Source organism: Anastrepha obliqua, chromosome 2 (genome assembly GCF_027943255.1).
Source record: "Anastrepha obliqua isolate idAnaObli1 chromosome 2, idAnaObli1_1.0, whole genome shotgun sequence".
Classification (NCBI taxonomy): Eukaryota; Metazoa; Arthropoda; class Insecta; order Diptera; family Tephritidae; genus Anastrepha; species Anastrepha obliqua.
This window is the reverse complement of record NC_072893.1, coordinates 70,382,861-70,406,470: the sequence shown is the minus strand read 5'-3', so window position 1 is coordinate 70,406,470 and position 23,610 is coordinate 70,382,861. Positions and strand designations below refer to the sequence as shown.

Genomic DNA, 23,610 nt, shown 5'->3' with positions numbered 1-23,610 from the left:
AAAAATAAAAAAAAATGTGTGAAAGTTAAAAAACCGAAAATATTTCACTTTGAAAAACACTACATCAAAATTTTCAACCCTGCATAAATCCCAAAATTTTGGAACATTTTTTCAGTTTTCTTTTTTTTTTTTGTTCTTGGTCTACTGCTACTATCTGTTCAATGAATACAGAGTTCCTTTTAACGTTTTCAAATATATACATATATATAAATTTTTTTAAGATAAAATATACTTCTTAGAAAAATATTGCGAAAAAAATTTAAATTAAATGTTTTCGTTAAAAATTAAAAAAAAAAAAAATAAATAAAATATAATAAAATAAATCTGAGGGAGGATGTTATTCAAAAAAATTAAAAAAACATGTTTACTTTGAAAAGAACCGAGAATATTGCACTTGGAAAAACTCTAAGCCAAAGTTTTCAGCATTGCATAAATCTCACAATTATAAAAATTTCTTAAAATTATAAGTTTTTTTTTCAAAATTATAAAATTTCTTTCAAAATTATAAATTTTTTTCAAAATTATAAAATTTTTTCGCATTTATAAATTTTTTTTTTTTAAATTATGCAATTTTTTTCATAATTATAATTTTTTTTTTCAAAATTATAAAAATATTTTCGCATTTATAAATTTTTTTTTAACTGTAAAAGTTTGTTTGCATTTATAAATTTTTTATTTTCAAAACTATAAAATTATTTTCAGAACTATATTTTTTTTTTTCAAAATTATAAAATTTTTTTCACAATTATATTTTGTTTTTTTTTTAATTATAAAAATATTTTCGCATTTATAAAACTGTAAAATTTGTTTGCATTTTTAATTTTTTTTTCAAAACTATAATATAAAATTTTTTTTACAATTATAAATTTTTTTTTCCAAATTATAAAATTGTTTTCAAAATTATAAATTTTTTTCACAATTATACATTTTTTTCCAAATTAAAAAAATTGTTTCGCATTTTATAAAAAAATTTTCACAATTATAAATTTTTTTCAAAATTATAAAATTGTTTTAATAGCAATTTTTCTAAATTTTTTCTATTTTCTTCAATGCTATAAATCAATTTTCTTTTATACTCAATCCTATAAATCACCGAGTTTTAGAAGAATTGATGACAATGCCCAAAATACTTGGATCACTCTATATGGAATCACTGCTTTATTAAAAGAAGTTCTTCACTATAAACCTAAATGAAATTTATATCCTTTGATTTAAAAAATAAAAAAACAAAAACTAACCCTCTTTCCAAGAAACGAAAAAGAATTAGCGTATAAAACTCCTTCAACTTAAGAAAGAGAACTGAGATAAAAGAACTGATGAGTAAAGGACTCCAGCTTTTTGCGTTCATTCAAAACCGCAGCTGAGTCAAAGTTTTGTCTCTTTGTCTGATTATTGTTGTCTTTTGTAAACCGGAGAGCGTAGGAATGTTATAATAAATTCTCAATTATTCGGAGCAGCGATTAAATTGTATGATCAGCTAAGACTTGTTTGGGTTATTTTTAAAGATCAAAATCACGCACGGGGTCCAAACTCTTAAGACGAATACGGGCTCAGCCAACCATGAAATACAACTTTTTTTAGGTAGAAAATTAGGTTGACAATCAGGACTACTGCAGTCAGTCATTTTTTGCAAGATTCGTCTTCGTTCAACTCCTGAATCGTCTCCAGTTAATTGGCGCAATTTATACTCTTAACGGCGCTCCACAAAAATTAATGTAGTAGAGTCAACTCCCAGCTTCTAGGCATCAATTCACATTGCCTTTTCGGCTAACCATTCGATTTTCGATATCCGATTTTAATAAGTATTTCAAGTGGGAAAATAATCCATTTTGTGGATTTCCAACCATAAATTAAATTTCGGGTACATAACGGATATTCTATTAGCTGGCAAGGTCCAAGAAATCGGTTCAAATTCCAAACGCCAGATGAGCCAGGCCAGATGTTTCATTTAAATAAATAAAGCCGATTTAACATACGAAGCTTTTTCATGGCAGAAATGCACTCGAAGGGATGTCATGCTCTGTCGAAGATCGACTGCCATTAGAAAATACTTTTTGATATATTTGACATATCCGCAATGAGCTTAGAAATTCGAACTCAAACATACCGAATTGTAGTTACGCACAAATCCACTCGACTGCGGTGGTCGCTATACGAAGATGTTAGACTGCATGGTTTGGCCATCCGAAGCGAAATTGTGGGAATAACTTCGGCTACCACGTCATACGGAAAAATTCTGCCGACTTATTTCACACGGCTTTTTACGTTCGTCCAATTAGTCATTGTTCAGACGGCAACGAAGTAACCGAACCGAGACTGTGTTAACGTTTTGTGCAATATCAGTTTTTTTCGTAAACAAACCACTGTCATGGCCTCGGTTACGTCAGCCAATCAGCTGATTCCTTCAAATTCGCTGAGAGTCGGTTAACAGTATTATGTTGGCCACACCTACTGAATTTTTTTACCATAATTCAATAATATTTGGTAATAGTTTTAAGAATTTTGATTGGTCAATGATAACTTACAACATAAAATAATTTTTCATACTTACAAATATTTTTAGTTGAAAAGTAGCTGTTTATCAAAATAACGTAAGTAAAAGTATAAAAAGTAGTTGCAAGTAGTTAAGTACTTCATAATATTTATTATATTATATACATATATTAGAATAATTTCTTCGGCACTAATTCAGCATGCAACACAAAAAATTTGGAAATGTAAAGAGCTTGCAATTTGCTTCTGCATTCAAGCATCGTATAAATGTTAGATACATATATTTTACGCTAGCCTCATATATGCCTACATATACATATTTATAATTCGAAGCCATTACTCATCAACACATTCTTATCTCGTTCATGTTTTACTTCATCCAACACTTACACTCTCGTTAACCGACTAATCCGAATAGAGCCCAATACACCCGGCAAATTCATTGTATGGTTCCGCAATGAGACCACACTGCTCGTGCTTTGGCAACCACCATATCCAGCTGGCATTTATACCCACTACAAAGTATCCATCGAACCGCCGGATGCATTAGAAAGTGTGTTGTATGTGGAGAAGGAAGGCGAACCACCCGGTCCCGCACAGGCGGCCTTTAAAGGGCTAGTACCCGGCCGCGCTTACAACATATCCGTGCAAACAATGTCAGAAGATGAAATATCCCCACCGACTACCGCACAATATCGTACTGTCCCATTGCGACCGCTGAACGTCACATTCGATAAGGATTACATTACATCGAATTCATTTCGAGTACTATGGGAAGCGCCAAAAGGCATATCAGAGTTCGACAAGTACCAAGTCTCATTGGCAGCATCGCGTAGGCAATCAACCGTGTCGCGAACCAATGATCCGATTGCCTACTTCGATTTTCGTGACATCACCGAACCAGGTAAAACATTCAATGTGATTGTGAAAACCGTTTCGGGGAAAGTGACATCATGGCCTGCGGCTGGCGATGTAACGCTACGTCCATTGCCAGTGCACAATTTGCGCTCATTCAATGATGATAAAACGAATACGATGCGCATCACATGGGAACCGGATCCCTCGAGTACACAGGATGAGTATCGCATAGCGTAAGTGATGTTTACTTAATAAATAAATAAGTAATTTTATAATAATTTCAATGCCCTTTCTTAGCTACCACGAGCTGGAGACTTTTAATGGCGACACCAGCACTTTTACCACCGACCGAACAAGCACTTTTTTGGAAAGTCTGCTACCAGGTCGCAACTATTCGCTTTCTGTGGAGGCAGTCTCAAAGAAAATGGAGTCGAATGAAACCACAATTTTCGTTGTAACTCGTCCATCATCACCCATAATTGAGGATCTAAAGAGCATACGGACGGGTCTAAATATAAGCTGGAAGAGTGATGTGAACTCCAAACAGGAGAAATATGAAATACTTTATTCACGCAACGGCACCTCCGAAGTGCGCACCATAGATACAAAGGAGTCACGTCTAGTCATAACCAACTTGCATGCCGGCGCTGGATATGAGGTGAAAGTTTTTGCCGTCAGTCATGGTTTGAGAAGTGAGCCGCATGCATATTTCCAAGCAGTGTGTAAGTAACGACTTAAATAGCGAAATTGAATATGAAAACTATAAAAAAAAAACACCTTCCATATTCCAATTACGCAGTTCCCAATCCGCCACGCAATATGTCCATCGAGACAGTGCGCAGCAATTCTGTACTGGTGCATTGGGCACCACCCGAAAATAGCGACTTCACAGAATACTCGATACGTTATCGCACTGAAGCCAAAGAACAGTGGGTAAATTTGCCTAGCGTACGTTCCACAGAAGCAGACATTACCGAGATGATCAAGGGCGAGAAGTACACCATACAAGTGAACACAGTGAGCTTTGGCGTAGAGAGTCCTAATGCACAAGAAGTGGTTTACACTGTGCCACCTAATGAGGTATCGAATATCGTACCTTGGGTGGACGCACGCAACATCACTTTGGAATGGCCCAAGCCCGAAGGACGCGTTGAGTCGTATATAGTTAAATGGTGGCCCTCAGAGATTCCCAACAAAGCGCAAACTAAAACTGTACCCGAGAATAAGTCAGGTTAGTTGAGTAGCTTTTAAATTAGTGAATTTTTTATAATTTTTATTTTTGCATATCCTTCACCAGATGAGTCTTCTTCCGTGCGAGTTTTGATAAGCGATATTATGCCTGGCATAAAGTACAATTTCGATATACAAACCACTTCCTATGGTATCTTCTCACGCTCCACACATTTCTCCGCGCGCACCATGCCGCTAATTCAGTCCGAAGTGGTTGTTGTTAATGATAGGCAAGAGGATGAGCGCGATACCATCACTCTATCCTACACGCCCACACCACAGTCATCTTCGAAATTCGATATCTACCGTTTCTCACTCGGTGATCCCGAGATAAAAGATAAGGAAAAGCTCGCTAACGACACAGATCGCAAAGTCACATTCACTGGCTTGATACCCGGACGCCTTTATAACATCACTGTCTGGACAGTGAGTGGTGGTGTGTCTAGTCAGCCCATACAACGTCAGGATCGCCTCTTTCCTGAACCCATTACTCAGTTGCATGCCACCAACATCACTGATACTGAAATCTCGCTTAAGTGGGATATTCCAAAGGGTGAATATAACGATTTCGATGTGCAATACTTAACCGCCGACAACATTCTCGCACAAAATATCACCGCCCGCAATGAAATTACCATCACGGATCTTCGTCCACATCGCAATTACACATTCACAGTTGTCGTGCGTTCGGGCACTGAATCGTCAGTGTTGCGCAGCAGTTCACCACTCTCGGCAAGCTTTAGTACAAATGAAGCAGTGCCTGGTCGTGTTGAACGCTTCCATCCAATAGATGTCCAACCCAGTGAAATTGTTTTCGAATGGTTGCTGCCGTCGAGTGAAGCTAACGGTGTTATTCGTCAGTTCTCCATCACCTACATGAATGTGAACAATGTCACTGAAATGCGAACGCATCAATTTGAATCAACCGAGACAGCAGGCGCTATACGAAATTTGAAGCCGGGCGAAACGTATATTTTTAAAATACAAGCGAAAACATCTGTTGGCTATGGACCGGAGCGCGAGTATAAACAGACAATGCCAATTTTGGCACCACCACGTCCAGCGACACAGGTTGTGCCCACCGAGGTGTATCGCAGCTCACAGACAATACAGATACGCTTCCGTAAGAACTATTTCTCCGATCAAAATGGACCGGTAAGTTGAATTTGGGCACAAAATATATAAAATATGCACATTTGCATGTGTCTAAATGTAGGTTTAAATTAATAGACATACATACAACCAGCAGAGAAGAAAATTGGACTGTGATTTGGTTGAATAAAAGTAAAGGGATTTAAAAACGCTTCAATACAAATCATCAGCTCCTTTATTTCTGAGTCACGTTAAATGAAAATCTCCTGTTTGCTCAAGTTAATTTGCGAAAAGTGTTCCGCATGTTGTGGTTTAGAAATAAAAGGACCGATGCTTTGCATAGATATGCACGTTTTGAATAACCGTCTTGAAAATAATTTTTGTTTGACTCAAATGTGAGTAACATGCAACAGTTTTATATTCTCTCTGTACCGCTCGAAATGCGCGATGTACTCAACATACCTCGCGTCGGCAAGACTGTTACTGTTTCTTCTAATGAAAAAGAATGTTACTGGATTACCAACACTATTTATTGGTGATAAGAGAGAGTTTTTGGTCACGTATTATTCCGACGAATGATGCAAAAGGGTAAACGCTAGTCTATCTAGCGTTTGTAATTGGAACTACCGACTATTTTATTTTTACGGCTTAAATAGCATACGTGACTTATCGTAAATTTAGTCAACGGTTCGATATTTGCAAAAGGATCGGTTTTTGCTGCAACGACGTTGAAAAATATTAAAAAATTGCCTCCGAAAAGCGTTACATCTCTTCATTTCTGCGAAAAAAGGTTAAGTCTAGGCGTGAAAAAGCAGTTGAGCAGTACTCTCTTCAATGAATCTTCTAGCAAGGTTCTGCTGCAGCTTATAAGGCAAAAATCCCCCAACAGTGGCCAAAAAACAATATTCCTGGGTTCATAGCCGCAGAAGATTGGCCGTCTGAAACTCCAGATCTGAATCCATCAGAATGCAGTTAGTGGTCAGAATTGGAGAACATGGCCTGTGGAACACCTTACTGAAATTTGGGGAGTCTCAAATAATCTTTGAATCCAGCAGCGAAGTCAATATTCGTGGGAACCATGCGTACTGAAATAGCTGGATGGCCTATTCGTTTGAAGACTCGTGTAAAATCAAATGGAGACCATTTCGAATGAAAATCTAAAACTGGTTTTTTTCTTTTATTTACATGATTAAATAAAAAAAGAAAGTGTGTGGTAGTTCACGGAACCCGCACGATTGAAGTGAAACTTCTTTTATCAACAAATCAATAATTTAACTATTATTTGAATATAATGCATGCAGAAGTCATGGAAAGCATGGAATGGAATTTTATTAAACAGAATTATTTATTTATTTTAATATAAAAAGAAATGAATTTATTGTACTCAATTACATTTGGTTCTCGGCATTGTCATTATCATTATTGGATTCGTTTTCCAAAAATGAAACAAGGGCTTTATGGTAACTGAAATACGTAAAAAATGATCTACATTCTAATCTATCAAGGTATCGATGAAATACTGCATCAATGGTAGTTCCGCATCTTGTTGTTGGTACTACAAATTATCACTTATCGTACAACCGGAGGATTCACTGTCACGGTGTTCAACAGTAGCTCTTAATTTTTTACGCTCCAAATACTCACGTTGCCGTTCAGCACCTGTTTTCGGTTTCCGTTTTTGTTGATTTGATGCCATATTTAACAGAAATCAATCAACAAAACAAAATATGTTTGTAAGATTTGCTCAAAACTACACACACACTCTATGACGCGTCTCGCGTTACTAATAACTGTCAACTGTTTCCACCGAAATGCGTTCGCAAAGTGTATGGTCTTTGGTATGGTAAACAGATTTATGATACATTATTTTGCGGCGACAGCACAGCGCGATAGCCCAGCGGCTAGCAATGTGGGCTTCCGATCCGAAATCCTTGGTTTGAATCACAAGAAAATTTTTTTTTTTTTTTTTTTTATACATTTATTTCATTTTGTTTTATGATATGTTTATGAGCAGATTTTTTTCATGGCAGAAATACACTCGGAGGTTTGCCATTGCCTGCCGAGGGGCGACCGCTATTAGAAAAATGTTTTCATTAATTTTGCTTTCACCGAGATTCGAACCAACGACCTCTCTGTGAATTCCGAATGGTGATCACGCACCAACCCACTCGGCTACGGCGGCCGTCAATCAAATGTCATATTTACAAATTACATTCGATAAGAATGCAATAATAAACGACCGCATTACATTCACGACGACACGCCACGCCAGTCTTTTAACAGATGGCGCTGGCATAGCGTGAGTTTTACGTAGTTTAGCGTAGTTTTACTCCTCACAGCGTTTCATCCACGCCACGCTTTTAACAGATGGCGCTGGCGTAGCGTCACATGTAGATGAAACGCTATGGTTTTACTCCTCACAGCGTTTCATCCTTCGAGACAAAAGAAGTTTCACTTCAAAAAAACTTCATTAAGGGGTTAGGGGTAGTCAGAGGCTCGAAAAAATTATGATTTTCAATAATTTTTTGAAGTGAAAACTTCTTTAGAATCGTTGGGAGTGATTTGAGACTCGATGAAACGAAAAAGCGACACTCTTGGCTACGAAGCGTTATATGTTGGTATACGTATATGAATGTGGCTGCGTACTGCTGAGCCACGCTAGTATAGTGAGCATTGTAGTATGTACCTATACTACACTGCCTATTACTTGCTTGGGTGTTTAGTTCAAGCGTCATACGTATGTATGTTTGTATGTATGCTAGTACGTATGTGTGCGCGCCTGCGTATTACGGAGTCACGGTGAGCGAGAAGGCATTATGTATACCTATACTACACTACCTAATACTTGCTTAGACCAAGCGTCCTACGAATGTTTGTTTGTTTGTATGTTAGTACGTCTGTGCAATATACGCGTTACGACGCTCATAATAGCAACCGCGTGTGCTGTATTGCGTCCGTATTTTTATATTCGTAAATATTTTCATTTTTAAATATTTACCAAAATTATGCCGAAAAATAATGCAGAAAAGTGTCGTGAATATCGACAGAAAAAAAAACAAAAAGAAAATAAAACTAAAAACCAGATTGAGCAATGCAAAACAGTTTTAATTGTGGCAATTTATATTTCACCGAATCAATCAATAAATAGCATCACGGAATTCATTCACGAAAATTTAATAAAGTATACACCAGATACTTAGAAAAGATTACGATAAGGTTCCAATGATTTTAAGTGGCGATTTTAACGTAAATTTTGCATTGGACACAGCGCTTCCTTTAATTGACTTTTCCAATACAATATTTAATTTAAAAATGTGTAACAATCGCACTGAATCGACAACACGATCAAAAACAACAATTGACGCGGTATTTCAAAGATATGTTGACAACATCGAAACCAAAGCATTTGTATCATATTTTAGCTATCATAAGCCGCACGTATCATTTGTTGAAATTGAAAACATTGAGGATGAATAATAATAAAATGAAGAAAATAAAATATGAACTTTATAGCAATATTATAATGAACCTATTATAATGAACCCGCTCCTAATGCTGCTTTCGTCTCATTCTCTCTCAGTTTGTTTTACGGAAGGTTTCACTTCTATCGCGTCTAACCGTTAGACTGGTATTTTTTTTTTGCTAGTCAGTTGCAAAAATAAAAACATAGCAATAATACATCATGTTTCGACTTGACTCTACCAAAATTTCAAAAAAAAAAAATTATTGTAAAAGTTATCGCTGTTTGTGTGGAGCCCGTTTCTTCAGAAGTCCCTTGCGGTGATCATCACAAATCCTTGGAGATTCATCTGAAATCAGTCGGGCAAGAGAAATTAATTCTAGCCTGATCGAAACTTTTTTTTTTAATTAACAATATGGCTTGATGGGCTCGTTCTGCCTAAACTAAAAGGAGTCACAATCCAGCTATCTAAGGAAATTAAATATCTTGGAGTAATCCTCGATAGTAAGCTCCTCTGGTTGAAGCTCACAAGTTGAAACAAAGACATCCAAAGCACTGACAACCTTCTGGCAGTGCAAGGGTGTTTTTAGAAAAACGTAGCGTCTTTCTCCTAGCAAGGTACTATGGATCTACACGGCTATGATAAGACCTTTAGAACCTATGCATCAGAGGTCTGGATGAATAGACTCCCTCTCGTGGGACTCAGAAGGACCTTATCGAGACTACAACGCACTGTGGCCATCTTTTGCGTCGGAGCTTTTCCGATTACTTCAGGCCCGGTATTAGATGCTTTGATAAGTCTACCACCACTTAATGGTTTCATCCAAGGAGAGGCCTTGAAGGCCATCTGGAGGCTGAAACACAATAGGAATTGGTACGGACCCTGTACAGCATTGGGCAACAGATAAGGCATGGACGTCGATCCAACGATCCTTGACATGCCGCTTGGCTCCATGCCATCCAGAGTCGTGCTTCACAAGGGATATAGTGTGTTGCTCCCAGAGGCTCAGTTGTGGTCAAACACTGTTTTCGCATTTTTACGGATGGCTCCAGGACCGAGCATGGCTCCGGCTCTGGGACCTACGTGGAATCCAGCGGGACAAAACTGCACTTTGCTCATCTGTGTTTCAAGCGGAGGTGTATGCAGTTCAAGAAGCGATGAACTTTGTTGTGGAAAACAGATGGAGAGGCAGATCTATATGTGTCGGCAGCGCCAGGCAATCAAGAGTAGTCCAGTTCTGTAAGTCCAGGCAGACACAATAGCTTGATGCTAACACGTGTCCCTCTATGGTAACTCGTTAGCCAGACTGGGTTCTGAGTATTATAAAGTATTATAATTTCATATCTCTGTATAACGGACTTCGCTTGTAACAGAACTTATGGCAGGACTAAGTATACTGTGTTTGCAATGAATTTGTTGCCAAAATTTCAGTGTGCTAGGAATATTAAATAATGGTATTTTAGAATTCTGAATATAAGAAATATTTAACGGTTTATTTAATAATACATATCTACATGTAAGTGCATACATAAATATCCTTGTATTTAAGGTCCGTTGGTACACAATCATTGTCGCCGAGGATGACACCAAAAATGCTTCGGGCCTAGAGATGCCCAGTTGGCATGATGTGCAATCGTATAGTGTATGGCTGCCGTATCAAGCAATCGATCCATATTATCCATTTGAAAATCGCTCCGTAGAGGACTTTACAATTGGCACAGAAAATTGCGATAATCGTAAAATAGGCTACTGTAATGGGCCGCTAAAATCTGGCACCACGTACAAGGTGAAAGTGAGGGCATTCACAGCACCCGACAAATTTACCGACACCGCCTACAGTTTCCCGATACAAACAGGTGAATAGATAAACTATACATAAAATTCAATTTATAAGTGATATTTCACATTTGTATTTATAAATATTATGAATAATGAAAACCATGCAATTGTCTACTGAAATTTGCTTACAAATTTTCAATTTACTCTATGCCATGTCTTGCACAAAAAATGTATGCACGTAAAGATCTATTGATCTCACCTGGTGAGTATACTAAACGGCAGGCGCATCACAAATAGTTTTTATTTTTATATTTTTTTTTAATTTTATACTTATTAAACTTAACGCACAGCTTCAACTTACTAATTTACTATTTTCACCTTCACAGATCAAGACAACACTTCGCTGATCGTCGCCATCACCGTACCACTAACCATTATTTTTGTGTTACTCATTACTTTGTTTGTATTTAAACGTCGACGCAACAGTTGCCGCAAAGCAACCAAAGACTCGCGTGCCAACGACAACATGTCGCTGCCAGACAGCGTAATCGAACAAAACCGTCCCGTGTTGATAAAGAATTTCGCGGAACACTATCGTCTGATGTCGGCCGATTCGGATTTCCGTTTTAGTGAGGAATTTGAAGAATTAAAGCATATCGGGCGCGATCAGCCATGCACATTCGCTGATCTACCATGCAATCGTCCCAAAAATCGTTTCACCAACATTTTACCCTACGATCACTCGCGCTTCAAGCTGCAGCCAGTCGACGATGATGAGGGCTCCGACTATATTAATGCAAACTATGTGCCAGGCCATAATTCGCCGCGTGAATTTATTGTCACTCAAGGTCCGTTGCATTCGACACGTGACGATTTCTGGCGCATGTGTTGGGAGAGTAATTCGCGTGCCATTGTGATGTTGACTCGCTGTTTTGAGAAGGGACGTGAGAAGTGCGATCAGTATTGGCCAAACGATACGGTGCCCGTCTTTTATGGTGATATCAAAGTGCAAATATTGAATGACAGTCACTATGCTGATTGGGTAATGACCGAATTTATGCTGTGCAGGGTAGGTTTTTAAAAACTATATTGGATGTACACAAAATTTTTACTATACGAACAAATTTTATGAAATTTTCTCAAACAGGGCAGTGAGCAGCGCATCATGCGTCACTTCCATTTTACCACATGGCCGGACTTCGGTGTTCCAAATCCACCACAAACTCTGGTGCGTTTCGTGCGTGCTTTCCGCGATCGTATCGGCACCGATCAACGCCCAATTGTGGTGCATTGTAGTGCTGGTGTGGGTCGTTCGGGCACATTTATCACACTCGATCGCATTCTACAGCAGATAAAGACGTCAGATTTTGTCGACATTTTCGGCATAGTCTATGCCATGCGTAAAGGTAAATCAAATAATTTTGAAAATAACAAAATATTTTACGCTCTAACCACATTGCATTTCTTTGTTTTTGCAGAACGTGTTTGGATGGTGCAAACGGAACAGCAGTACATCTGCATTCATCAGTGTTTGTTGGCTGTGCTTGAAGGTAAGGAGAACATTGTTGGACCTGCGCGGGAAATTCATGACAATGAAGGCTACGAAGGTGAGTCCTTTTTCATGTTTTTTTCTTGTTGTTGCTTTTTGTAATTTGAACTAACAGGTTTTACTAATTTTATATTTTTTTATTTAATTTTTCGGTTTTGGTGTTGATTTTGATGGTACAAAAAATGTAAAAGCGTTCTAAGCCAAGCATAACTTTTTAACAGAGTTAGACCGTTTGGTTGGGCTGGTTTAAGGTTATTCGTTGTTTATTCTCATCATGCATCTAAGTACATTTCACAGAAAGTGAAAATATCTTACATACAAAAATCTCATATTCCCAGGGAAGACATAGACTTTGTTATTTAGTTAAAAAATAATATTTGGAATTACTTATATTTATTTAAAAATATTTTTAGATTCTCAGATGTATGGAATTCAAAATATGGAAAGCAATTCCTGCAAAAGCAAATGGAAATATGTATAAATACAAGGTGGCGCAAAATTAATCATCCTATCGGAAGATTTATAATTTTTGCAAATGCCGTCGTACGTCAATCAATATTTGAACTAAACAACTGCAGTATTCAAACAGACAAACAATGGGGCGCGTAAAGGTCAAAATAAGGAATTTCATCACTCAAAATCATTTTTTTTATTGAGTAAAAAGTTGTTAAAAAAAATTGTATAATTAATATTCGCCACCTTGTATACAGAAATTGTTCGTATTCTTTTTTTTTAGTTTTGTTCATTCTTTTTGTTCAAAAACCATATAGAAAAGAAGTAAAATGTCTTCTTGTGTCAAAGAACTTTATTAAAAGCCCCACTAGCTTAAAGCCTAACAATAATTAAATAGTATGTCAAATGAGAATATGTTGTTGTGTGTATGTTGAGTGCGTGAGTACCAAAAAAATATTAGATTAAAAAAAAAAAAACATTTTATCTATGATGCGTTTCAGCCACGCAGCTTTAATATTTTCCGAGAGTTGTTGACTGTCATTCGCTTTGGCAATTGTGTTCCGCTCTTTATAGCACTAAGGTCGGGAGACTGAGACCATTCCATAGCCTCAATTTTATTTGCACGAAACCAATCCTTGGCCTTCCGACTCGTGTGCTTAGGATAATTATGCTACAGGTAGACATTTTTTCTGCAATTCGGAAACACAATATTCTGCACTATTTCCACATAAATATTGGTGTCCATCATGCCATCAATTTTGTGTGTGGGGCCTGTGTTAAGTTCATCTCTTTTTTAATTTGTATAGCTGACTTTTTGGGATTCTCTTACAATTCTGCGAAAGTCTTGCAGAGAAGCTTTTTATTTTCCTCCTCTTTTTTCCGGCTTTTCTACAAATTTGATTTCATTTGTAATCATTTTTGCTGAACATGAAAGAATATTTTGTGTTTCTGTTTAAGATCTTCTATCTGCGCTCAATTTCAGAATCGGCTTTCGCTGTTCTGTGGGGCAGTGTTCCGCTCGACCCACTATAGTCGAAACATAAGAAATATATGCATGGCGTATTTTCGTCTAAATCTGTGCAAAGTTTATTTATATTCCTTGTGTGACCTTAAAAAACTATTTCAATGTTTCATTTTAAAACATAGCGACACCGCTAAAGTACGGTGTCAGATTTATTCAGATAAACCCTACACATCTGAAATCCCATAAAATTTCGTAGATAAAGGGTTCTCCAATAACAGGTGTTATTTTGAATAGCCCGCTATTTCGTTAGATGTTACTTTTGAAGCTGTCATTTTTTGATATTTGACAAGTAGAAACTACGCCATTAATAAAAATGGAACGATAGGTACACGCTTAAACAACGCATTAAAATTATTAAAATTCACTATAGAAATAGTGAAAATTTGGCAGAGACAACATTTTTGGGTCATCGTGAAGCACCTTGTCTGACCGTATTACAGAAATTGGTGTAAAAATTCGAGCTGTTGGGACTAGTTAGTGATGTGAAGAATAAAATCTGTGCACGTGGCTCAAGAACTTTCGAAAATATTGCTGTTGTAGCCGAAAGTGTTGAAGAAACCCCAGGTTTGTCCATTCCTCGTCATTCTTTGGAATTAGGCATTCCACAAACGTCATTACACCGTTTTTTGCATAAAGATTTGAGTCTTAAGGCGTATAAAGTCCAGTTAACACAAGAACTCAAGCCGGCTGATCATCAACAACGTCGTGTCTTTGCTGATTAGGTCGTTGAAATGCATGAAAATTATTCGGAATTCCATCGAAAAATCATCTTGAGTGATGAGACCCATTTCCACCTTGGTGGCTTCGTCAACAACCAAAATTGTCGGATCTGGCGCTCAGAAAATCCAAGGGCTATTGTTGAAAAGCCTCTCTATCCTCAATGTGTGACTGTTTGGTGCGGTTTATGGCTCGCCGGAGTCATTGGACCTTACTTTCTCGAAAATGAAGCTAGAGCAACAGTTACGGTGAATGGATTGCGCTATCGAGAGATGATTAACGATTTTTTATGACCGGAATTGGATGGTATTGATCTGGAGAACGTTTATTTTCAACAAGACGGCGCTACGTGCCACACAAACAACGCAACCAATGATATTTTATGAGAATAACACCTCTTTTTGGAAAACCCTTTATTTGGCATTGAAACTTTCTTTTGTATGATTTATAAATGACTTCATAAATGACAATAATTGAAAATAATTGTTTACAGGTACTGCTATTTTCATGTTCACAGTTTTACATCGAACTTTCAAATTTCACACAAAATTTAGAAAAGCTAAGAAAATTTACACCTCAATTTTGAAGTTTTTAATTTTAATTTTTAGAAAATTTTTGGGGTAGGTAGTAACATGGCTCTTGAAATTTTAATAAAATAAGTCATCATCTTGGCATTAAAGTCCGGGATGGACCACTGCCTCCTCTACAATACGCCTCCATTTTTCTCGACAGTCCACTTTCGCTCTATGTTGTGAGATTTTCATTTTTCGCATACGTTTTCGACGTCTTGCAACCATCGTCCCCTTGACCGGCCTCTCCTTCTTGCTCTTTCAGGGTTTGCTTTAAATACTTTTTCGTTCGTTCTTTCGCTGCTCATTCTTAAAACGTGTTCATAACTTTATAAACCGCGTTACATTTCCTCACGCGATTAAAACACTGAGCTCGTGGTTATACCATATACGGTGTGTACCGTCTTCTAATCGTATAGGGCCGAATATTCTTCTAAGAATTTTTCTTTCAAATCGCATCAGTAAATCCACGTCACTAACTTTAAGGACCCATGTTTCACAGCCGTAGGTGAGAACCGGTCTTATTATAGTTTTGTACAGCTGGAGTTTTTGTTCCTTTGATATCAATGACGACTTCATAAGATTGATATGACCAAAGTATGCTCTGTTAGCTGCCTGAATGCGGTCTTGTATTGATAAATACGGATCCTTATTTATGCTGAGTACTACACCTAAGTATTTAAACTCTTGCATGAACTCAAAAACATATCTTCCGGTACTGATGTGACTATCATAAAAGGATCGTGTCATGTACTTCGTTTTTTCTTCATTTATATTGAGGCCTGCTGGTCTTGCAGCTTGCACTAAGCGCATGAAAACATTCTGAAGATCCTCCCTTTTTCTCGCAAGAATCACAATGTCGGCAGCGTATGCGCATATTTGTGTCCATTTATAAAATATTGTGCCATCTTGAGCTATTTCGTTTATTGCTGAATGCAGGGTTAAATTAAATAAAAGCGTTGATAGTGAGTCACCTTGCCTCATGCCGAATTTCATTTCGAATTCGTCAGATATTTCGCCATTCATTATTACTTCAGAGTTTGAGTGTATGAGTTAAATAAAAAAAAGTGCAAGTTTAATAATTTGAATACGTTTTTTTTTTTGACAACTTTTTGCACTTTATTTTGTATAAAATTTAATTTCTTGTGGACGCAAATGCGCTTGACCACATCCATCAAATCCAGCAAAGAGCCATCACCAAACAAATATTTTTAACCCTCCCAAAGCACCCAAGTCTGGCCAGACCTTTTTCGACTTTGGACGTGAATTTAACGTATTTCTATTACAGCTAACGACTTGGGCTACCAGGGAGCTTCCTAAAATTGAATTTTCTATCTATTTATGGCAATAACCTTTTAAAAAGGATCCTCGAAGTAGACGAAAAAAAAGGATTTGAAAAGTTGCAGTTTTAGTTGGGCACCTCGGGTTTCATTTTAATCGCCTTTTTTTCTTCATTTTTTTTTTAAATGAGTGAAAATAAAGAACAAAATAAAAAAACCTTTTTTTTCTGTGGGTAGCTCAACGCGATTTTTAGCCGTTTCAAACTTGCACTTATTTTATTAAAATTTTATGTGCCATCTTTTATGCAGTAATTTTTTTTTTTAACTCAGATTAAAAAATTCAAAATTTAGATGAAAGTGGTTGATTTCTTTTTAATTTGTATAAAGTTTCAAAGTTTGATTTATATGGTTTTGGCTAAATAATTAACAATATTTAAAGGAAAAACTAACGAAAAAATTCTATCTCGAAATAGTAAGAAGCAAATATTTAAAAAAAATCATCATGTACTCAGTTAAGATTGCCACTGAAGTTCGTGGAGTATTTAAAAAAAAGACACAAAAAAAATTCTCTCTCTCTCTCTTAGCTTCACAGTCTATGGTCCACAGCTTCATCAACAATCCTCCTCCAATTCAGTCTCTCTCTTTCCTCATTTCTCCAATTACGAACGTTCATCGCTTTGAAGTCTGCTTCAAAATTCATCAAGCCATCTCTTTCTAGGCGGCCTCTCTTTCTTCCTCCAATTGGACGCAAAGTAAACACCCTTTTTTGGATTCTTCGTTGGGCATTCTTATGATGTGGCCAATCCATCTAATCCGCTGCACTTTAATAAAACGTATTACATTTTCACCACCAATAAGGTTTTCAATTTCATTGTTATAACGGATGCGATACGTGCCATTTTCAAGCCGAATAGGACCGTAGATTTTTCTCATTATGGATTTTTCAAATAGCTGGTTTATAGCATTAGCTTTCAGTGTCCAGTGTCCAAAAAAAGTTTGGTACTTCAAATTTTTGTCTAGTGTTTTTTTATTTGTTTTTTTTTGTTTTGCGATACGGTAACCTCGAAACGTTGAAGCATATTTTGCGATTGTCTTGTTCTTGGTGGTGTCTAATATAAATATTCTTCAGATCAATGAGCTTTCCGATGTTCGATAACTCCAATTTATTGTATCCTATACCGAGGAAAAATGCGCAAAAAACGTTCACATATTCAGCGAGTATTAATTCAAGATGACTGAAATTTTTTTGTAGCCCCAACATGAAAAATTACGCTTTTACATTTTATGCCGTTGTGTTGTTTTTTTTGTTGTTATTCACTAACAAATGGTTTAACTAAATTATTTCTTGCTTCACATATTTATATTTATATTATATTTTGGATAACTTTCAAGAAGCTAAGAAGGTGTCGGGTTATAACCTGTAACTAACAAATAAATACGAAAATTTCTTCTTTTCCACAACTACGAAATGCGGAACGCAAACCAAACGCTTATCACCCTTTCCACCCACCCATAAATTCACATCTAAATACAAACTTACACACTCATATCGCCACGCACAATTGTTTTCAATTAATCCCACACATCGTTGGCAATGGCGTCACTACAGAGCAACAACAGCAGCTGGACGAGAATGGTGAAGTGATTGCTACTATTGAAGCACACGAACTGCAACCGGAGGAGGCTGAAGAAATAGATAATGAAAACGCAGCCGTTATTTACGATGATCAGCAGCCATTGACTGGATTTGGTGGCGCAGCGCATAGTGCTTCGATGGCCTCATCGTTCAGCACAGCCGCACATGTGTATCCCGAAACCATTACTGCGGACAGATGACATTCGATTAGCCAGAACGATAACAATAACTCAGTGGTTATCGTTCTGGTGGATAACAAACCCAGTTCGATGATCTGCAAGGAGGGTGCCATCGATGTAATCAGCATCGGCGGCAATGTGGTCCACACAACCAATACCTTCGGCGTGGGAGCAGGAGGAAACCATCACAATTCAAACGGCGGCAATAATTCGATGAATGGCCACCACACGCTGCAGCACCGACGAAAGTCACAGCTGATCACATTCAGCGCATCATCCTGTGATATTAAAAATAGTCTCAGTCATGAGGTTATTCTGGTCAATAACAATGGCAATAGCAATAGCAATAGTAATGCCGGCAATAGCAGTGGCGGTAATAGTGTTGTCAGCGGACCACGCGGCAGCATAGTGGGCAGCATTAGTAACGGTAGCGCCGTTATCATTGGCAATGGCAGCGCCGGTAGTGGCAGTGCCGGTGGCGGCAATGTACGCCTCAGTTTCGCCGAGGAAGATATAATGATTGTGGCCAATGGCACTGCTGGTGGTGGTGGTTCTATTTCAGTTTCCGGCTCTGGTAGCGGTGGCTCCGGTTCAGGTAATGACGGCGACATCGATGATGATGTATTTCGGCGGCGCTCAATCGATGTCGATGAGGATGAGGAGGAGGCCGAGGACGATGGCCTCTTCGACGATGTTTATGGTACACATATTGATGTGGCGCATAATCCCAATGATGATAGCGGCGGCGGTAGCTATGAGGATTCGCATGCAATGCATAGCTCGCTGGCGGGTAGTAATCGCAATAGTTTGGAAAAGGACGACGATGACATTGAGGCGGATGTGATCAGCACAGATGTTAGCTGTTACGATCAGTTATTGGGTAGCAGTTGCAATACGCGCAATGACGAAGACGAAATAGCGACTCTGGTTGGTGAAGGCGATAACTACACAAAACTATGTAAAACAGTTGTTAAGGGCAAGGCCGCTTTAAATGGTGTTGGTAATGGTGGTATTGGTGAGAACGGTGGCATCATATACGCCAATCCGTTTATGGGTTTGTAGAATATTTCAATACAATACGTTAAAATTCTGCTTGTTTACTAAAGTTTGTGTGATGCGTTATGTTGTTATTGTTATTGTTATATTGTATCGCTTACTCGTATAAGATGGTAGTTAAGTAGTTTAGATTTTAAGATTTGTAAAATATAAGTTTTAAATTTTTTTTCCAATTCCGTTTAAATTATGTACAGGGTGTTTTTTTAAGGTCTTGATATTTTTTCTTCTCCTTGTTCACTCCTCTCGGGAGCACAGGGCCTCGACAAGACTCTTCCGTCGTACACGGTTCTGTGCTGCTATTTTTGCACCGTGCACCATGAGATGTCGGCATCTGCTAGTTCGCGCAGCATCGACCTTATCCAAGTGTTTTTTGGTCGACCGCGACCTCTGCTCCCTTGGGGGTTCCAGTCCAGTGCCATTCTCGTGATGCTATCTGGTGGTTTTGGTGGTTGCACCTGTGTTCACAATAAATGCAGCGCGAGATATTGCACACATTTAACTATTTATTTATTTTTTACCAAGTTTTTCCTCAAAGTTTCAAACTTTGCACAAAATACAACAACAAATTTTAATCAAAATTCCAAACTTTTCATTCAGAATTTTTATTTAAATGCATTGATTTTTCATATGTTTTTTTTTTTTGCTTTTGTTAACGGTGTTATGCATTTCCTTCCATATAACTATGCACGCAACTACTATATGAAATATAAAATAGTACCGAACATGAAAATTAGGCAGTTTGCCTTCGTGTGTTTATACAACCGATGGCAATGCGTTACAGGCTTAAGATTTCTGAAAGTTCAAGCGTTGAACCTAATTTTCGTAAATCACTGTATATATCATTTTTAGATGTGTTTATTAGTAATAACTTAAAATATATATCTTTAAAGTATAAAGATAAACTACTTGACTTCCAATTACTTAAGATGCTTTCCATTTAAATTCAACCGGGCTATTCGGGTCATGTTCTTCGATTTCGATGTAACTTAAATATGTTGCTCTCTGGTCAAAATAATGAGACACGTATTTTTTTGTTCGCCCGAAAAAATTTTTTTTCAAGAGTTATCGGCAATTTTGTTTTTCGCCTCAAACTCGATTTTTTTTAATTATATAAGAAAAATTTTTTTTTAAATGCCCATAACTTAGTCAAAAATGAACCGATTTTAATAATTTTGGGTTCAAAATGATCGTAATTACATACACGAGCGATTTCATATAGAAATAGTTGCAAAAAAGTAGTTGAAAATTTTTTATTTTGCGAAAAACAAAAAGTGCGAAACAGGGTGTTTACTCAAAAATCGTAATTACTTACATAAGCAATTTCATGGAGAAATAGTTGCAAAAAGTAGTTGAAAATTTTTTCTTTTGCAAAAAACAAAAACTGCGAAACAGGGTGTTTACTCAAAAATTCATTACTCAAAAACAACTCATTTTAGCTATTAGGCATGCAGCTCAATTAAAGTTTGATATGTCCTTTTGATTTGGAAAAAGTTATAAAAAAAAAAAAAATACACTTTTTGAAATATTGAATTTCGAAAAAATTTCAATTTTTTTTCTTTTTTGCTAAATAAAAAAATTTCAACTACTTTTTTGCAATTGTTTCTACATGAAGTCGCTTGTGTATGTAATTACGATCATTTTGAACCCAAAATTGTTAAAATCGGTTCATTTTTGACTAAGTTATGGGCATTTAAAAAAAAATTTTTCTTATATAATTAAAAAAAATCGAGTTTGAGGCGAAAAACAAAATTGCCGATAACTCTTGAAAAAAAATTTTTTCGGGCGAACAAAAAAATACGTGTCTCATTATTTTGACCAGAGAGCAACATATTTAAGTTACATCGAAATCGAAGAACATGACCCGAATAGCCCGGTTGAATTTAAATGGAAAGCATCTTAAATTTAAAAATTAAAAAAAAATTAATTTAACAAAAATTGATATTTTTAGAAGATTTAGAAAATAATTTTTTGTTTTTGTTTTAGTTTTAGTATTGACTTTTTTTATAAAATGGAGAGGATTTTATGCAAAATTCAATTGACATACCTAAATTTTTCGTAAGTTTATGATTAAAACGTTCGAAATTTTGAGGAAAATTCATTGAATTTTTTAAGGTTTTGTAAAAAGTTTGAAATTTAGCATTACATTTACATAGTTTTTGTTGTAGTTTCAACCAAATTTCTATAAAACAAATGATTAAAAATTATTTAAAAATAAATAAAATAAAAATTTTTTGAAAAAATATAATAAAAATTAAATTAATATTCGACACTTTTCAATATGTCGCGCTGCTAATATAATGAACACAGCTGTACGTGCATATGTATGTAGGAGGCAACAGCATTAAGCAAATTCAGCAAAAGCTGAATAAACTTTTAATTTTTTATATGTATATGCATATTTGTGGTACGTAAGATTAGAAAAATTGAGACTCTTATATTATTGAATACTGGAACATAGTTCTTTAAGTCATAATTTTTTCAGTTTTTATTTTATTTTTTATTTTTTTATCCCTATACCGCCTGCCCCATGCAATGCTAGTAGAACTCAATGTGTCACATAATTTAAGCCCTTGAATGGAACTGACAAGTCTAGCTCGTCATAAACTTTCTTAAACAAACTCACCATGTAAAATTTGCTTTTTGAATCAGCTATAAAAAAAAACTAATCAACATTTTTTCAAACTTTTTTTTTTTTATTTTGAAGATTGAACATTGTCATTTATGATTTAAATCACAGCTCCGAGGGAGGCCAATTGATATCGGAATTTCGGATGATTATGTCATCCATGTCATCCTCTTAAATTTTTGGAAACAACTCGTTGAGCATGTCACGGTAACGCTCGCCATTTACTGTAAACGCGGCTCCTCGCTCATTTTCGAAAAAAAATGGCCCGATGATGCCGCCAGACCAAAAACCGCACCAAACAGTGACTCGTTGTGGATGCATTTGCTTCTCTACAAAAACATGTGGATTTTCTGAGCCCCAAATCCGACAATTTTGCTTATTGACGTAGCCACCGATGTGAAAATCAGAAAATAAGAAGAAGACTCGCCACTTTGGAAATAGGTTTTCAATATTTCCTAATTTTGTTCAAGCGTATAGCGTCCCATTTCGTAAATGTCAAACCTTTAAGTAAATTATGAACACATTTGACCTGTCATTTGTGTTACCATTCTCAAAAAAATAGGTGGTTCAAAAAGCAAACGCTACATATATATATATATATATATATATATATATAACTATAGACATTCATATAAATATGCAAAATAAGTATTATATTTAATAATAACAAATTATTTGAGTAACAAAACCGGAAGTTTCTATTTCAATCTCTCCTCTTAAAACGAAGAAAATTATGAAATGATTGACGATGATGATGTAAGAATTTTTTGTTGCATAGGATTTTTAATCTTCGAATTCAGCACAAGCATCGTAAAGCAAAATGGTGCAAAAAAAAATGTTCGTCGATCAATACAAATAGTTTACTTACACCAGATACAAATGCATGTCTGAGCATTATTTCAGCTTTTATATCTTAGTTGTAGTACTGCACAATATACATAAATAGTTATAGTTATAGTTGTAGTAGTATTTAGTTTATCCTTCAATTGGTAAAAGTTGTTAACTTTGAAAATTATTTATTTTCTAATTCCCATACTAATTGCATGGCTATTAAAATTCCCCGCATGAGTAACTACCTGAACTGTATATTAATTATTCATAGCTTCACGTATTTATAAATAATATTTTTTTACATTTTTCTTTTCCTTTTACTCTACTCTACTTTACAGATGATGAAGGCATCGCGGAGTCAGGAATGTAAAAGGCACTAACTACAGTCAAATTAAATACTATGTATGTATATTTAAAGCTGAACAAAAGCAAATAAGTAGGCGATCAGACGTTTGCGAACTAAATTGATCAATAAGCGAATGTTGTTTGCAACAGGGCAGATGCATGCGACTCTGCTAAACTCAAAGTGTATGAAAATTATTAAATAAAAACAGTAAAATACAAGGATTAGAAATACGTATACATAGCAAATAAAAGAACAACAGAAAAGTACTGCTTACTATGGGAAATATGCAAATAGTGGATTGCAGCATGTCGAGGGCGGCGTTAAGGCAGCAAACGAAAGGAATCTCGCCAACAAACGAACAAATATTTAAAAACAAAAGAAAATATTTATACTTAGAAACACTTAATAAAACGAAAATAATAATTAGTGAA

General features: G+C 36.2%; 2 protein-coding genes across 2 annotated transcripts in view; both read left to right on the top strand.

Moving 5' to 3' along the window:
• Window positions 1–18,459, top strand: part of LOC129238198 (tyrosine-protein phosphatase 10D-like) — a 73,181-nt gene extending 54,722 nt beyond the window's left edge. The window contains exons 6-14 of the mRNA XM_054873240.1: window positions 2,912–3,584; window positions 3,649–4,073; window positions 4,151–4,582; window positions 4,649–5,736; window positions 10,684–10,990; window positions 11,300–11,982; window positions 12,061–12,319; window positions 12,392–12,520; window positions 18,115–18,459. Coding sequence (XP_054729215.1) covers window positions 2,912–3,584; window positions 3,649–4,073; window positions 4,151–4,582; window positions 4,649–5,736; window positions 10,684–10,990; window positions 11,300–11,982; window positions 12,061–12,319; window positions 12,392–12,520; window positions 18,115–18,341 — 4,223 coding nt within the window. The 3' untranslated portion in view covers window positions 18,342–18,459. The remainder of the gene's footprint in view (window positions 1–2,911; window positions 3,585–3,648; window positions 4,074–4,150; window positions 4,583–4,648; window positions 5,737–10,683; window positions 10,991–11,299; window positions 11,983–12,060; window positions 12,320–12,391; window positions 12,521–18,114) is intronic.
• Window positions 18,411–23,309, top strand: LOC129236863 (tyrosine-protein phosphatase 10D-like). Its single transcript, XM_054871134.1, has 2 exons — window positions 18,411–19,374; window positions 23,172–23,309. The coding sequence occupies exons 1-2, from the start codon at window positions 18,411–18,413 to the stop codon at window positions 23,201–23,203; spliced, it is 996 nt and encodes a 331-aa protein (XP_054727109.1). The 3' UTR covers window positions 23,204–23,309.
• Window positions 23,310–23,610: the final 301 nt, after the last annotated feature.

What these genes read in the sequence shown, in the direction of transcription:
- LOC129236863 (XM_054871134.1), top strand. Translation starts at nt 18,411, where the DNA reads ATGATCTGCAAGGAGGGTGCCATCGATGTAATCAGCATCGGCGGCAAT. An exon ending in ATACGCCAATCCGTTTATGG is followed by an intron (nt 19,375 to 23,171) that starts GTTTGTAGAATA and finishes TCTACTTTACAG; the next exon opens with ATGATGAAGGCATCGCGGAG.